We start from the raw sequence: 17,629 nt of genomic DNA, 5'->3' as shown, positions 1-17,629 counted from the left end.
GCGCCCGCGGGGGTCCCGGCGCCCCGCAGACCTTCTCCAGGGAGGCGTCCATAGCCGGCGGCGCCCGCGCTGCGCGCCGCTCCCCGCCGGCCGCTTCCGCCTTGGCTGCGGCCGGCTCCACGCTGGCAGCGCTGACGAGCCGCGGGGGGAGGCGGCGCGCAACGCGCTCACCTAGGGAACGGCGGCGGCGTCCTCCCAGCTTCCGTAGCCGCTGCCGGGGGGGGGGCAGACCAACGCGGGAACAGCGCGGGGAGGCAGCGGCACCCCACGGGCGGGGGGGTGGAAGGCCGCGTCTGCGTGCTTCCTTCAGCAGACCACCCTTTCCGCAGCCCCTCGCCTCCCCCTCGCTGCCTTATGGAACATTCCTGGAAGGGGACAGGGAGGTGACAGCTACTGGCGCGTGCGCAGTGAGTGCAGCCCCGCCGTGGGGCGGGCTGCAGCCGGGCGGCGGCGCGGCCGTGTCCCTGGGGCGGCGGGTTCGCGGCTGCCCGGCGGAGGGACGGCCGGAACCTGTGAAAAGCACTAGGCTGTCACACCAGTTTGGTCAGTTTAACCTACGTATTACAGCGGCCTTTTAATGCTCCCTCCCCTTCCGCATCCCACGAGAGGATGCTGGTGCTGCTCTGGAAGAACAGGCCGTGTGCATTAAACACGAGGGAGGTGCCCCGTAACAGGGGCCTGGGCAAGCAGGCTGCCCTCCCCATGCGGCACGGCAGGGCCCTCCGTGGGAGTGGATGGAGCATGGGGATGGGTTTGCACCCACCCTCAGGCTCCTTGGGACACGCAGCCCTGGGCAGCCTGATGCCACTCACCCCCATGATGCCTGTAGAGCTGGTCCAAGGTCCTCCGCACCCCTTCGCCATGTGCAGGCATGCTCCTGTTGCACCATGCTGCTCACTGACCTGGGCATCTACAGCAAGGGTTTGCAAACAGCATTGCTGTTATTCCCTGTGCAAAAGCATTTAGGCTAGCAGGGCCTCATTACGATAAGTTCTGTAAAAAACAATAAAGGTCCTGCTCAGAAAGTTGCTAGGATAAACTGTAAAGGAGGAAAGTACATTTATTCCTGTTTATGAATTGGGAACAAGGCGTAAGAACTCATGCGTTAATCATCAAAAGTGTCCAACATTTGCAAATCCCATTTGAAGCAGAATGGCAGGCTCAGTGCCACTGCTCTTATTCCAAGGCCAAATACCATATTCTACAAATGCTGCAAAAAAGATTTTCAGTCAGCTTCTGTGCTGTAAGCTGATAAGAGATACAAAGATTTAAGAGGACATTTCTACAATCACAGTATAAGAATTTTAAAGTAAGCCTGCAATAAACAATCACAATTATAGATGTTATTCCTGGTCCCAGGTATAAAAAAATGAGGACCAGGAATTTGATTTGTAGGATCATATAGAGATACAAATGTTATCACGTATTTCTACTCTCTCTAGTTCTGTTTATATTATTTGTCTTAATTTATTGATACACTTTGCAGATAGCATTAATATTCTGTTTGTTCCCAAATGGGTAATTATGGCTCCTCGGCCACCACACAATGTATCATCTCAAGCACAATGCAGTTTTCTCTATTTTGTTATTAAGCTGTCTTTCAGTCTATGAGCTACTCATGCCTGTTTAGATTCATTTTTTCCTGGCATGTTTCATCAAGCAGTTTCAAACTCATTAATAAATCCAGTTATTATCATGATGTACAGCCTTCCCTTCACATGATACGTGTGCAGAAGAGGACAGCTAGATGGGTCAGATGCCACCACTTGCCCAAGCATTTTTAACCTACAACCAGAAGCCTCCATAGTGAGAATCTACATCTGCTCAGCATTTGAACACTGAAACAGTCGCAATATGGCCAAAGGTGTTCTGAGAAACTTCCACTTCCTATTAATAAAATTTCTGTACTAAAATTTCTGTGCCAAAAGTGAGGTTTCATTTTTTTAACTGGGTCCACTATGAGTTACGCTTTTAATCTATACTTTTACGGATCTACAGTGTAGAGCTGACGGGAGCAGCAGGGGTAAGGGCACAGAGACGGAATGAACTACCTCCTCCTGCCTGGAGATGGGTCCCTACGTCAAGCCTGAGCCGACAGGAGGGACATCGCTCCTGCTGCTCGCGTGGTTTTCTGTGGGCAAGCGTTGTGCTGCAGGTTCGCAGCCTCCCGACAGCCAGGTTCACTGCGGGTTCTCCAGGCTTGTGCGTAATTCAGCAGAGGTGGGCTTCAGCCCCTGGTGCCTGCAGCAGAGCGTGGAGCGGAGAGACCACCGGGGACACTGGTGCCCAGCACGGCGGTACGCATCAGCGGCCGTCAGCGAGCGGTTAGCAGCTGGGCTGCAAATCAGCAGACTTGGGAAAAACCACCCATAACCCATTCATGTGAGCCGATTATAAAAATATAATAAATAGAAGTAATAAAAATGAATACTATAATAAATATGAATGTGAGTATGAATAGTAACATGATTGTGAACGACAGCGTAAATGTGAATAATAACATAAATATAAACCAGTATAATCAGCCGCGCTAAGGCACCGGTGCTGGCCTAGCGTTCCCTCGGCGCTTACTGGCCCAACCCGGCAGCGGCGGTGCCCGCTCGGCGCCTCCAGCCGCGGCCGGGAGCCGCCGGGGGCCCGGGGCCGCGCCGGGGCGGCGGTGGTGGCGGCGGCGGGCGGGCCCTCGAGGCGATGGCGGTGGCGGCGGGCGGGCCCTCGAGGCGAGGGCGGGAGGGCGGCGGCACGCGCGGCGCTGTGGCAGGCGGCGCGCGGGCCCGTGAGGCGCGGGCGGCGGCGGGCCATGGCGGCGGCGGCGGCGCTGCGCGGCGGCGTGCGGCGCTTCCCCTGGCTCTGCAACGTGCTGCTCTACGCGGGGCTCTTCGCGGCGGGCGACGCGGCGCAGCAGCTGTGGCGGCGGCGGCGGCGGCCCGGGGGCGGGGGGTCGCCGCCCGACTGGGCGCAGACGCGGCGGGTGGCGCTGGTGGCCCTCGCCTTCCACGGCAACTTCTCCTACGTGTGGCTGCGGGCGCTGGAGCGGGCGCTGCCTGGCCGCCGCCCGGCCGCCGTGCTCGCCAAGGTGCTCTGCGACCAGCTGCTCGGCGCCCCCGTCGCCGTCCTCGCCTTCTACACGGGTGAGTGCGGCGGCGCCGCTGCTGGGTGCTCGCGCCCGGCCCGGGGCGCTCCTGGGCGAGCAGGGCCTCAGGAGTCGCCTCTGTTCGGGAGCGGTCGAGGAGGCAGCTCGCCAGAAATGGTGGAAGGGACCGGTGTGAAGCAAGGCGCTCATGGAATTTAAGCTTCGCGAGGGCAACGAGCGGGACGGCCGCGCTCGCGGCGTGGTGTCGCGAGGCTTGCGCTTGATGAGCCTGCCAGGGTGGCCGCGGGGTTTTCCATCGCAGGGAAGCGAAGCGAAGGAGGGAGGCAGACATCACGGTTTCAGGCTGGCAGTCCGGCCGGCCGGCGGGCAGAGGCGCGCCCGAGGGCCGGAGCGCCTCGAAGGACCGCGCTGCGCCGCGGAGCTGAGCGCCCCAAGCCGGGCAGCAGTGCAGCGCGCTGGCGGGCGATCAGCGTGGCGGCTGAGAGATGCTCTTAACTTTGTGGCACGCAGGTGTCTAGAGAGGGAGGAACCTGAGCTGGATTAAGCCAGGTTTATTAGCGGATGAGGAGATTCAGATTTTGGAGTGGCTGGTTACGGCCATGTCGGCTAACTCCTCTCCAGTACAGGTCCCCTCTTCCAGGTAGGGCGGGTGACCTCGGAAGAGCGGCTACATCTTTTAAAAACACACACGGTGTTGATTCAGCACCGTAAGATTCCCATCACGTGCCGTGATGGGCTCGCTATTCTGACTTGTGGATATTTGCACTGTATTTCCCGTTAGCACGTGTGTAATACGTCACTTCAAGCCATACGGCTTTTGTCTTTGTCAGACCCCGGCTGTAATGATGGGAGCTGGTTTTGAGGCTCTGTTTTCCTAGAATCAAGTGGAACTTGGCTCAAACAGATTTTGTTAAAATTTGGAAATGCCGTGTGTGGAGTGTTAAACAAGTAGGTTTTGGAACTGTTCTACTTGTCAGTTCTATAATTTTATGTAGCTACTTGTGATGGTAGAAAATAGCATGTTGGTTATGGCCCAAATTCTTTAAAAAAATCAAGTGCTCCTTTCCACTGCCTTCAGTGTGCAGTGGGCACCTAAACATCATAGAGGATCTGGGCCTCCGCAGGCCATTCAACAATGTGCAAAATGCCTCATCCTATTTACCTCTTCGGTGGAAAAGGTACTTGCATCTTATCTGTTCTACTACCATGCCACTGGTGATTTACATGGCCTGTTTTGATCACCTCATAAGCAGTATATTCCAGTTGATCTAGTGTCAATACTGCGAACCAAGTCAACAGATGAGGAGAGGTGATCTAACAACATTAAGCAGTCAGAATAGTATTTTCTCTTTGCAATCGTAACAGCTTTTTTTTTTCCAAGTAATATATTTTGAGAAGAGTTTGTGCTATCACTGGAAAAATGGTCATTTTCATTTTTGCAGTTTTCTGATTGTTTTAAATATCTTGTCACTAGGTATGAGCATCCTTCAGAAGAAAGAAGACATTTTTTCAGACTGCAGAAAGAAATTTTGGAATACATATAAGGTGAGGCAAGCAGTTCCCTTATCTCCCAGTAAAGCACAAAATACATATTATTGGATAAAATATTTAAAGTATGGTTCCTTTCTCTCACTCACTTGATTATGTGTAGGAAGCTTTAACTACCAGCAGTCATCTAATGTCAGGGTAATCTGGAGCAGCCACCACTGCCAGATGGGTAAAATGCTGCCATTCCAAAAAGGCACAATATATATATACGTAACACTTGCACCTGGCTTTGTTAGAATGAGCGCCCTACAATACAAGACCAAAAATTATAGCCTAAGATTATATTACCTTCTATATTGAGAAGTACCCACACACCAGTGTTTAGTTAGTAATGCTATTGACAACACTTACATGAACACCTGTTAAAAACATTATAGAGACATCTTTTTTAGGAATCATTTTCGACCTGTTCGTTTCACTGACAGTTTTCTCACTTACAGAAACACAATCCCCTGTTTTAAGAAGACTTTGATATAAATAGTTGGTTTTAGTTAACATTTCAGTATACGCAGGAAAAATTTATCTCTGCTATCCCAGAGTGAAGCCAATTAAGAATTTTAAAGATTTCCCAGGTCCAAGAATAAAGACAGATTAGCAGAAAAATACAATAGAATGGAGAACTGTGATTCAGTATGCATTTCTCTTCACATTGTGTAACTATATAGGCAGGATAAAAAGAGTAAAAAGGATTATTTTTACTACTACAGAGGATGCTTCTAAAAACAGTGCCCACTATATCCTATAGAAACATAAGGTTTCTATTGACCTTATGTTCTTTGAGTAAATTATCAGTTCATTTTTTCAAAAAAAACTTACATGTATGAGTAACTAGAAGGAGCATTGCAAGTGTGAAATAAATAGTGTTCAATGGTATTTTTCATTCATTGCTGAAGCAAATGTTCACATATTTAAACATTTGTTCACCCATCTGGTAAATGTGCTTATGTATCTGGTGTCAGGTGACTACAAAAACTTACTGTGCTTAGAGTTTTGTATTTAAAATGAGTTAGAATAGTATTTCTGAGAAACTCTTAGTATAGCAGCCTGTGAAGATGGCAGAGGTTTATTACTGCAACCTCTAACTTAAACAGCTTAATCTACATTTGAACATCTTTGATTAACTTTGTCCAGCTATGTTTTAGTCTTTGCTAAATATGGTAAGAAAAATGAATCTTTGCATTTGGAGTCCCTAAGAGTAACAATGACTCATTTCCATTTCAGACTGGGCTGATGTACTGGCCTTTTGTGCAGGTGAGTTTCAGGGAACTCAGCATTTCTTTGTCGTAAAACCTGATCCTGTGTGTTCACAGTATACCTTACTCAGTGAGAAGTAAGGGGAGTTTTTGGGTGTGTAGGCTTAAGAGCTAACAATGCCTGGAGCACTAACTGAGCTCTCTCTCCTTCCAATGCAGCTGTCAAACTTCATTTTGGTCCCTGTTTACCTGAGAACAGCTTACACTGGCCTCTGTGGCTTTATCTGGGCTACCTTCATTTGCTTTTCCCAACAAAGTGGAGATGGCACAGCAAAGTCAGCATTTGTGTGGTTCCAAAGAGAGGAGGTCAATGCAGATGAAGAACCATCAGAGAAATAAGAACTTTAGTTCTGAACCCATTTTAAATCGGTAAACTGAGTTTATGAAAGCCAAAAAACTGCACTGCAGCCTCATTACTGTGTTTAGAATAAACAGTCGTCCCAACATTTGTTGGTTGGTATAAGCAGTGGAACAGTTTGTCTTTGTGCCTGTTTATTTTTCATAAAAGAGGCCAATTGTATATTGGCACTTAATTATTTTCATGCTGCCAGCCCATCTCCTCTGGGAATGACTGACTGTTACAGGGCAGTGTAAGCATTTGCACATTATGTCAGCCAACCTCACTGGGGAGAAATATTAATTGTAATTTAATTTTCAAGCAACTTGTAATTGCTAGAAAAGGGGGAATAGAACATTAAATCATCAGTGGTCGTACTTGACAGTTGTTATTAGTGCAGGATTGCTTTTGCAGAACAAAATTTAACGGACTTATCTAAAAAGTGGCATTGCAGCTATAGTACTCATAGAAAAAAGTACACTAAAAGTAGAGGGCATTTCCCTATAGGGGCATACTAGCTTTATTCTGCACTAAAATCTATAGAGAAAATAAATTACTTTGTAGAATGTACAAACCTGAAATAGATTTGTACATCTTCTTCCATAACAGAAAGAATGAAGATGACTTACTTTGGCCAGAGTTCTTTGGGATTCATTATGGATGCTGCATATTCACACTTGGGGGAAGCACTGGTCATAAGCAGCTCACACAGCAGAATCTAACTGAACCCAGTGCTGTGAGCTGCTGTCTTATCTGTCTACTGCTTATTCCTGTGTCCCTCAAGGGACAAAGTATTAAAGAGCACATGGAAGTTTTGCCACTTTTCCATTGTTTCATTAAGTTCAAGATATAATTAAGATTTTAAAGAAAAAGAGCGTGAGAAAGACAGTAATGTGAATGCCAGAATCCATCCCAAAACAATCCAGCTATATGTAAGGAATTTCTTCTAGCTATTATATAAGCAAATTTTATTCTTCAAGTGGCTTTTAAACATTTCTATTCATAAGAGACACTGGCGTATAGTAACTATACATAGGAAACTAGGAAGAGGTGAAAATTAATTGTAGGCCTGCTTTGTCAAACTGAGAATCAGGTCTGGATGCAAACATATTCATCACTATTTTTTGAACGTTTAAATGTATCTCAGAACAGGAACTGTGCAAATTTCTGTAAGTGCAGTAAGTTCAAAGCAGACTAATAAAGGAGTCCTTAGTTTATTAGAATGGGATTTTATGCCTCGAGGTTACTAAGCTATAAGCTTGAAGTTCTGTGTGATTTAACACATCTTGATGATGACTGGAAAGGTAAGATTCAACTCTCTTTGATATATGAATAATAAACCACTTTGGGGAGTGTCTGAATTCCTCAGTCTTGTCTAAACAGTAAACCAAAGCCTGTTTAGGCTGTAAAAATGCATTCCTTTTGCAGGCAGCTGTACTACTTAATATGTTCTCCTTTGCAACTGTTTGTCACTGCAGGAGCCCTGCTGCTGCGTGGCTTAGACAGGGAAAAGGATCATGCCAGCTCTGCCCAATCTACTCCAGGTAAAATCAGCTTGGTTAGCATAACACAGAGGTCAAGAGTGGTAGCCCATATAGCTTTGACTGCAGCAGATGACAAGAGGGTAAATTTTGTGTGTGTGTTGGGGGGCTGCTTCTACAGCCTGTTTTGCTGGCAGATGGGTGGAGGAGGTAGCTTCCCTCTCACGGATGACAAGTCACTGCAGTTAGTTCATCTTCAGCTGGCACAGGCAGACCTGGAATGAGCACCTGTCTACAGTCTTAAGGTGGAATTTATTTTAATTGACTTTAGACATCTGTAGTGTGGACATCTACAACGTGGATACTCAGTTGCAGCTCCCTCTATTGTTAGTGGAGGCAAATAGACAGTTTTAGATAGCTGTTGTAGGGTGAGATGAATTATGCACTGTAAGTTCCCATTTCCCTCCATCAATAACTGACCCTCAGGGGACTAGCTCCTATTTAGATAGCTTCATTGTAGATTATTATATTTGGTCAGGTGAATCTCCTGCTTGGAGATTCACAGAGGAACAAATTGCAGTTTCTTTCTCTATTTAAAAAAATAAAAGATGAGTGAATAGATGTTTTCAGGCTGCTATAGCTGTTGAATTGTTATTGTGTGTATATGTTTAAAGTCCTCCAGATAAAGAGGGAATTTCATTTTTTTCCCCAGTTAATATTTGCAGAATCAGGATTATGTTTCAAAGTCTGTTCTACTCAGTGAGAGTTATATTATCACATGGTGTCTTAACATTATACTTAAAAGTTTCAGATGAGGTGTGCTAATTAGGTATTTATTTTTTTACAGCTTTTATTTTTATTTCTGCTTATACTTTAAATGTTCAATGAACAATAGAATTAATTTGGAAGAAGGAACTGGAAAATAGTAACATTACAAAGACAGTGATATAGTGTTGTTTTGCTGCATGCTGTAAGCAGTATGCCATGTTATGCTGCAACTCAGTGGTAGAAAAAATAATCTCTGCATATGTATAGTTAGTAAAACCTAAGCCCCAGGAGAATCAAGAATTTAAGTCTATCCTTATGATCTGTATAATTCTGATATTTTTCTTCAGCAGGAGTATTTAATGAATGGAACATCCATCTTTTATTTTAAAAGGCTTAAAAGCCTTTTAGACGCTAGCTTTTTGCTTGGGACCTTGAGCTAAATCCTGCATTGTCTACATGTTTGTTTGGCTATAGTTTCAGAGTTTGCCTCCCTATTTCTACTATTTCAAGTACAATTCTTTCATGTAATGGGAGCATGAGTTCTTATATTTCAATAAACATTAGATTCTGCGTAATCTTTCATTCCCTCTGTTTCTCTTTAGTAGTTGCTAAGTACTTGAAATCTAAGTAACCCAGGTCCCTTTTCCTATATACAATCTTTTTTTTTTTTTTTTTTTTTGTAATTACCAATATTGATTGTTCTTGCAAAAATTTCAGGCTTACATAACACAAAACAATGAAGCTGTATTGGGAAAAATTCTCAGTGGGCATAAATTCATGTACCTCCTAAAGATTTTCTGCCTTTCTCAGTTTATTCTGTTTGAGGATCTCACTCCTTAGCTGTTGGAGACTTTATTGTTTCTTGACACTTCTTTGGCTTAGGAGACTAATTTTGACATATATATAAACTTGTGCTTGCTGCTACAATGGGAGTTTAATAATCAGTAACTGAGTACATTCATTAGAAAACATCAGCAAGGTGAGGCTCATCCTGATGTCTTTTTTTCCTCTCTGCTTCAAAATCAGTCATAGAAAATTGTTTATTGTGACCATATAACTGAATTGCACTGATCTTAATGCCAGATGAAACTACAGATTTCAATAACCAAAATGATATGAATAGAATTAGACATCAAGTAGGTGCTCAGAAATAAAGGAATGCTCTGCCAATAGCTAGTGGGCATGCATTCAAGTGACATTTTCATTTCATGGGACCTCTCTAAGAGCAAATGGATTGAGAAGACAAATTCATATCAGGTACAGTTGAAGCTTTTTTTTTTTCAGGAAAGCTATGGAGATTTAGAATCTGAATTTCATAAAATAGGAATTTAAAAATGTATTTTTCTATTGCAAATCTTTAATGTAAATGAACCTCCTGTGCTTACTAGTATCTGAAACACATACTTCTAGGCTTGGAAAATTCACCAGAAAGCCTCCATCTCTTTCACACCAGAAACAACCAACCAGTAACAATGCCTAAAATGACCAATTCCTTACTGCAGTGAAGGTGAAACTGTCTGACTGTAGTTTGGTACCATGTCTGATGGGTAACTTCTCTGTATAGCGCAACAGTAAAAATATGGGTATGACATCTGAAATCTATGCAGCTTCTGCCTTCTGAATCTCTGCTGTAAGTGCCAATGCTTTTTGCAAGTGCTGCTGCCTCTAATGTTAATGCCAGAGCAGTGAAATGTGCAAGAGATATTTAAGTACTCTAAAACAATCAAGTTCAAGTTGACTGTGCTTTTGAAAAGGCTTAATAAACATTAAACATTGCTCTTTGGCTCTGTCTTCAACTAGTGTGTGTATAAACAAATCCACATTCTTGTGCAACATTCCATAGGCTCCTCATGAACCACAAGCAGCAAAGAACTCGCAAAGAGATCAGTTTGATGTCATGTCAAAAAGAGGTACCTCCCACAGCATAGGCCTTAACCCATGGGCAGGGTAAAAAGTAAGCGGGATTGTTCATTACATTTAGATGTTCACGACATACTTCAAGTCATCTGCCACTTCTGAACAAATTCAGAACACAACTTCCATCTTTAAGGCCACTGCCCCTGGACTTAATTGCTCTCTTTTTAAAAAGAGGTAAAACTTTGGGATTTTATGCATTTAGATAATTAATATAATCACAGAAAGAACTGAGGAATACAGAAAGGAAAAATATGTAAAAGTTTCAGTAAAATATCAAGGAGAACAGAGGTTAGTAGTCCTTATTGAAGGACTGCACTCACTGTAGTTTGTGTAAGATTTTCTTACAGAGAAATTGTTCAGTAGGTTTGAGGCTGAAGTGAGTAATGTATTCCACAACTGGAACAGGGACAGCAGCTCCATTCCCTGCTATAAGTGCTTGTATATTTAGAATGAGGAGGAAGATGTATGGAAAAATTTCAAGTTGCAAAATTCTGTTTCATAGTCTTCATGGCCAACAGAGATAAAAAAGATCATTCAGTCTGAATCTTTGCATAATGTAGGGCAATGAGTGTTTTCTAGCACTTACTGAATCAAGGCAGTAATGTCTGAATCTCATGATAGCTTTCAGAAAGGTATCCAAAGACTTGAAATAATAGAGAATCTACCACATGCCTAAGATACTACAGTTATTTGTGTATTTTTTTGTTGAATATTATCACTTTTTATCTAATCTTATTCAATCTAGTTTTAACATTCTACCAAGATATTGTTATGCCTTCTCTGATTAAAGAGTTGGTGCAGGAAGAAAGAACCTTCTGTATTCATGTACTGGTAAATATGCAAGTTTTTGTTTATGCCTCAGATGAACTAAATAGGTTTAGCTCTATTAGTCCCATGCTAAATCATTCTTGAAGCTCTTCTGTGAACCCTTTATTGCTATGTAACATGTAACCTCCACTTTGAAAAGTAGGCAGTAACCCTGTAAAGATTAATCCCAGTGAAAGTTTCACACACACTTCATATAGATAATATTTCTTTCTACTCCTGCTTGGTATTCCCGTGCTTAGGCAGCCAAAGACTGTATATTCTCTCTTAATTTCAAAACCGGTCTGAGAATTCACGTTTAATTGCCTGTCCACAATGATCAAAGTTACTGTAATCCATTTTAAGCAAGAACAAAGGATGTTGTTTATGTATCTGTATGATCTTTGCATACACTATTCAACAACAGCTGCCTTAGCAAACACTGCTTTCCTTTTTTTTTTTTTTTTTTCCAGTTTATTACTTTAAAGTGGCAGTGCCCAAAGGCTTGCACCGTATATCCAGGTAGAAAAACAGTGACTTCACTGTGAAGAGTATGGTAAAATGCATCATTCCTCTGCATAAACACTTGTAACAATTATAGTTACTTGTGCTGAGAGAAGTTTCAGCGCTAGAAAAGACTGATGAGTTCTGGAGCATGTTTGAAAAACACACTGCCAAGGATAGCTCTGCTGTAATGGCAGGCACACGAGAGAAATTCAGAAACACAAGGATGGGCCTTTTGGTGTGCTGGGTTCCAGGAAAGACAGTTGTGAAGTGAGGCTGTAAAACAACAGGTGAAAAAAGACAGCAGGTCTGAGTCTGTGCTCACACTCAGCTGATGCTCTTTGTAAGTGAATGTAACGTGGCATAATACCTATGCACAGGCTCCCCTCTGCCAAGAAGAAACCTTAAATACAGTATCTAGATGCAGTCACTCTCCTCTCTATTTTACATTATTGAAGTCAACACTGAATCAGAGTCCAAGAGGGAGCATGAATATGTGGCCTAATAAACAGTTCAGTCACCAGGGATATAGGGAGACTGGAGATATGCTGTTCCCAATTTAGTTACTGTACTTTATGCAGTTACAATCAATGTAAGATGCATAAGCACTCAGATGGCTGTGATAAATACAGTGCCTGGGCCATATGGACTCACAAACCATGCACACAAAGTTCTCCACTACATGAGCTCCTTTTTCTGTGGAGGAAGTGTCAGCTTTGTTCTGAATTATGTGTCCTTTTATAGTGTATAACTTGGTGGCCGGGTAAAATAAGTTACAGCATACTTGCCTGGAATCAGTATGTACCATAAGTAAGGTGTGTGCTAAGTGTGTGCCTATGTAAGAGTAAACCCTCACTCCATTTCTTCTTGAGTGATTTGTCAGCAAAGCAGCCTCCCTCTCATTGCACTACTATTCAGAAAAGAATCTACAAGCCTTTTGACTGGAGTTCTCCATCTCCATCCCTAGTCTTTTCCTTTTTCTTGTTCTTATTCTGTTCTGGCATTGAGAAATCTCCCTTTCAAAGTGTGCTTGCATGCTGTATTCTCAGCTGAGCACTGTACCGCTAACCAGTGCCCCAGCCACAGCCGAAAGCAAAACTGCAGCAAAGTTCAGTTGGGAAGCCTGCAGGGCTACAGGCCAAGGCCCTTTACAGGGGTTTGCAAAAGGCGGGTTAGAGATGTCTCTTTGAAGCAAAACCACTGTTACTTTACTAAGGCTTTTCAGCTACTTCATTTCATGCATCACATACTTTTACATCCAAAATGTAACAAGGTTGTTAGCTGCAGCTGGTCTGCCACAGTAAACCAGTGACACTGAAGGATTTTGCCCTGTGCAAAATCTGTGCTTTATTATGCTTAGTTCATAATCATCATAATACAGTAATGAATGATTACGTGTGTGTAATAATTACACCTGCTTTTCTATGGCAATTACCTATACAGTGCTTTGCTTACTGTTACTTAGACAATTCAGTATTTTTTATTGTCCCATGTATTTGCAAGTCTCCTAAGAGGGCACAGGCACATTTACTTCACCATCTAAATGTGCTGAACTCAAGCATCTGTTCTGTGTGGCTGTGGCCACCATCACTGACACCAAAGCCACCAGCACGGTAATGACTCACCAGCACAACAGCCAGTCCAGTCATAGCCCTGAAGTTGGCTCCAAGTGCAGAAAATAAGACTGTTACATGAAATACCCATGGTATTAGTAACGTATCTGACAGATGCTGTAACAGCTTTTTTCTGTGAAATCTGTAGCTTAAAAGAACAGTGAATGTAGAAATAGTTTATTAAGAAAAAAATAAAATGAGATGGGAGAGTTTAGAGACAGAAGTTTCTGAAATCGGTATTATGGTCCCAACTACAGCCACGGCTCCATGAAAAGTGTTTCCTTTCTCTGTACCAGATGTGTGCCCTCCTGAATTTTGTGCTATGCCTTCTGACTGTCTATCCAGAAAATTGCTGAGACAAATCTGAATAAGTGGAAGATTCTGGGCTAACTTTATTAGTCTCCCGTACTAATCTCCTAGGAAATTTTGCAAATAGGCTCGGCATAGGTACAGACCCAATTTTCAAATGGAGGCACTTAAAAACTTGGCATACCCAAGCACAGATCATTATTTATCAGTTCATCTTCACTTGAAACATATCTTGGACAAGCCAAAAGTTTAACAAGCCTCATCCAACCTGGGCTGTGTTTTCGGAGTTCTACCTTGCAAAGTTCTGCCAGGTACTCGGCGCAGGCAGCAGTCCCTGGTCCCCTGCTGTAGGTCCTCACCCGGGGCACCACCACGCAGAGGGCAAGCTCTTGCTGCTCTTCCTCTCGCCAGGGACCCTAGCAGCATAAAGCCAGAATCAAATGGGAGAGCTTTGCAGACAAGACTGAACATCTAAGCCACAAGTTTGAGACCACTTCTTAAGTACTTTTTTTGATTTGAGTAGAAAAGCAATTAAATACTACTTCTACTTGAAATTATCTAAATATTTGCTAGCTCAGAGCCTACTTAATTGGATAGATTTATGAATATGGAATAAAAAAAATCGCTGAGCAGTCAGATGCTGTAGCTCTAGTGCTGCCAGTTAACATCTATCATGCACAGAAGTCAAATCATAAGCAGCAATATGCAGAGATTAAAAAAAATGTAAATTTTCCCTAGAAAAACAATTTCAAGGACACAGAATACTTCAGCATAGTTCAGCCCAGACACAGTGAAGCATGTCACATCTGGCACATAATTAGTGTCACATGGTTCACTAACATTTGCCATTAAATGCTTGTCCTTTTGTTTCCATAGCTCTACTAGAAATTCAGCTGCAGAGAAATAGTGAGAAGTTAAATACATTGTCAATTTTCTTCTGTGTGCATGCTTGATAAAACAGCTAATGACATGTTAAAACTAGTGCTACACTCATATACTATTTCACATGGACACATTAATTTAAAATTTTCAAAATCAGAATAAGATGACACTAATAAATACTTAGGTAGGAATATTTATGAACATTCAAATAGATCACCATCTTACTTCAGAATCATAAAATTAAATTCAAGACATCTCATTCACCTTTTAATAAGCTTTTTGGAATGCCTTGCTTGCCTGCAATACTGCTTTTAAGCTACAGATGTATTTTTCTACCTTGATAGTGTAACAGTGGAAAAGGACCAACATCCTAGTTATTTAGCTGCAGCCAATGTGAATCATTTATGAAGTTACTTTAGCCTAAAACATATTGTAAAGGAATGGCTAATGTCTGGAGAAACTGTAATTTTAACTAAATAAGTAAACAAAGGGCAGTCACCAAACATAAACCAGGAAAGATTTAGAAAAAAGGAAACAATATAATAAGGATACACATTGGGTTATGAATTGAGACCCTCATTCTGCTGTAGCTGATTTCCCACACCCCAGCGGATCCTCACCCAAGCACTCACTGGCTGTGCCAAGGCTTCCAAGAGCATAGCACAGAGCTGAAGGTGGAAACATGCAGCAGGAAAATATTTTCTGGTTCAAGGATCCTCCTGTAATTTTTAGCTATCCCTTTTCCCTTTAATTAGGATTATGACTGTTGGAAAAAGATTAACTTCTGCTTAACATCAATCATTAGGGAGAATGACAATACAAACGTGTAAAAAGTAGTTAGACACAAATCTGATTTTCATGTAAATATGTCTGTATAGACTGGTCATAACGATCTGGGAAAAGGTGGTGTATGACAGCACAGGTCTAGCACTACAGCTGCCGGGACAGTGTGTTGCCCCTGTATCAGCTGCTCTGGCCACAGCCAGAGGGCTGCACAGATCCTTGCCGGTTGGGAAGCGCAGCGCTGTGTGAGGCTATGCCCACTTGCGCCTGGTGCTCGCCTTCTCCTTGCACCATACCAACACAGAGTGGGAATTTTGGCTACAGCAGTTTTAGACAATCCTTAGACTAGGCTAGGATCCTATAATTTATATCCAGGTCATAGGACAAAGCTGAGTCCCTGAAAAAGTCCAGAGATTGCTGAATTTCAAGCACAGAAATACCTATTCTTGCAGAGATGATTTTACATGCAAAAAAAAAAAAAAAAAAAAAAAAAAAAGAGCAGGACTGCTCCCACATACCTGCTCATATGTTCAACTGTACCCTTAATAGGTATTATGACTTTTTCAAAATGGGCAGGTGAAAACTTTCTACTTACAATAAATCTTACACATTCTTCACTTCACATAAGTAAACTTTCTGTATTGCAGTTTTTAATTAGTGGGTATTTTTCTTCCATATTAATCAATACAGGACTTAAAATATGTGATCATTTCTACGCTCCTACCATCGTCTCCTAAACAAAGCACTTTGGTTATAATTATCCAAAGTACTTGAAGGGATGGATTTAAGCTAAATAGGCCCCAGATCCAGCAAAAATTGGCCCTTCTCCCTGATCAGCCTGTTTGCCTTAGTCCAACTCTCATCCAGATCCCAGATGGGCTCTTGTCTTCCTCCCACACTTGTGTTCCTCACTTCTACAGTGAGTCAGTCCAGCCCACCCCAGCAGGCAGCTGCACTGTCACCCAAAATCAGCTGTGCACAGTACACCACCAGCTTTTCTGCTTGACTCACAGCTCTGTTTGGGCTCCATCTCTGAAGGTCAAAAGCAGCAAAGATGGAGTCAGCAAGAGCTCTTCCAGGACGCTGGGTACTCCAGTCACAGCAAACCCCTGGGGAGCACAGCTGACAGGGAAAAATCGCAGTGCCCCGAAGACCTTCCAAAATAATGTCCAAGTCATATTAATTTGGTAGTTAATTCCAGTTCTCAAGAAAAAAAAGGATAACGGAGAGACATTTTCAGAGCTACAGTTTTGAAATGGATGTGGAGGTCGTCTTTCCCCCAAAATAAAAAAGCAGGCCTCCCTACCAAGCAAAACAAAACTGCTCATGAACATAGTGGCAATGCATGTCAGTCCATTCAGGAAGTATTATGCTGAAATAGTGGTAGTGCTTTGTAGTATTGATGGTTGAAGAGCAAGATAAAGTTTATAGGCAAAGGTATGGGAGAAACAGAGAAGCTTTCAGTACACATTCAGCATTACCAGTATCCCATCACTCTTCATGAACCAGACAGGGAGTTCAGTGTCCAAAACACTGACTTGCTGTGGGGCACTTGGCAACCTGCTCGCCTCCTGCTTCATCTTCTCTATATCAGAAGTAAGAACAGCATTCACAAAATGCAGTGGGATTTCACAAGTAAAGGTACTCTGCCACTGTAAAACGCTGAGCAGTGATTTTATACAAATAAAACCTCCCCTACCACAAATGAAAAGATTCATAATAATAGCAATGATAATTAGCACCACACTGTGCTTCCTGCACAGTCACTTCCTTCTCTTCTAATCCCAGGAAGCTGCATAAACAGTGAAGCTGCATGTTTATGAAAAATACATATGGTTATGGGAAATACAGAACCACATCATTTGTTTGGGTGCTGTCCTCTGGCTTTTGCTAACATGAAGCCAGAACGGGTGTTATGCCCTTCTGTGCAGGACTCTGGGGGAAGACAAAGGCTGTGTGAACTGCCCCAGAGACGTGTTTCGCTGCCAAAGCCAGGGGTGCCTGCGAGGCTCACCGGGCCTCCTGAGCCGCTCAGGGCAGGGGATGTGCTCCGTGCTGCCCAGAGGGGCAAGCCTGGGCTCGGTGCCGCGGCAGCACACGGACTGATCAACTCTTGCTTGTCCGAGCTGCTGCACGTGTCCAGCGGGAGTAAATACCCCGGCGGGAGGCAGGGGCGACCACGAGGAGAGCGGGGCAGCATCGCGGGGTGCCCTTGGAGACCCGTTTATCCATCAGAGCAGCGGGAGCCGTGAAGGCTGGTTCGCACAGGGCTGCCCCTGCGGGCAGAGGAAGGTGCGCGGGGGCGCGGGCACGAGCCGGACCGCGGGCACCCGCCG

At 43.6% G+C, this 17,629-nt stretch overlaps 3 protein-coding genes across 4 annotated transcripts in view; 2 read left to right on the top strand and 1 right to left on the bottom strand.

Moving 5' to 3' along the window:
- Positions 1-206, bottom strand: part of PDXDC1 (pyridoxal dependent decarboxylase domain containing 1) — a 32,501-nt gene extending 32,295 nt beyond the window's left edge. Inside the window, exon 1 of one of the 2 annotated variants that reach the window (XM_085302698.1) lies at positions 172-206. Coding sequence is in view for 1 of the 2 variants with exons in the window: in XM_085302689.1 (XP_085158815.1) it covers positions 32-52 (21 nt within the window). In the remaining variant the exon portion in view is untranslated. The other variant, XM_085302689.1, reaches the window with a different exon arrangement.
- Positions 207-2,782: 2,576 nt separating this feature from the next.
- Positions 2,783-6,367, top strand: MPV17L (MPV17 mitochondrial inner membrane protein like). Its single transcript, XM_085302679.1, has 4 exons — positions 2,783-3,131; positions 4,569-4,639; positions 5,864-5,893; positions 6,055-6,367. Exons 1-4 carry the CDS (start codon positions 2,801-2,803, stop codon positions 6,232-6,234), a joined length of 612 nt encoding a protein of 203 aa, XP_085158805.1. The 5' UTR covers positions 2,783-2,800; the 3' UTR covers positions 6,235-6,367.
- A 1,177-nt stretch (positions 6,368-7,544) lies between these two features.
- The window catches only part of BMERB1 (bMERB domain containing 1), a 61,233-nt gene continuing 51,148 nt past the window's right edge, over positions 7,545-17,629 (top strand). Inside the window, exon 1 of the mRNA XM_085302667.1 lies at positions 7,545-7,776. Coding sequence (XP_085158793.1) covers positions 7,644-7,776 — 133 coding nt within the window. The 5' untranslated portion in view covers positions 7,545-7,643. The remainder of the gene's footprint in view (positions 7,777-17,629) is intronic.

This window comes from Rhea americana, unplaced genomic scaffold (genome assembly GCF_003343005.1).
Source record: "Rhea americana isolate MKP2758 unplaced genomic scaffold, rheAme1 scaffold_10, whole genome shotgun sequence".
In the NCBI taxonomy this organism is placed as follows: domain Eukaryota; kingdom Metazoa; phylum Chordata; class Aves; order Rheiformes; family Rheidae; genus Rhea; species Rhea americana.
This window is presented reverse-complemented; position numbering and strand designations above follow the sequence as displayed.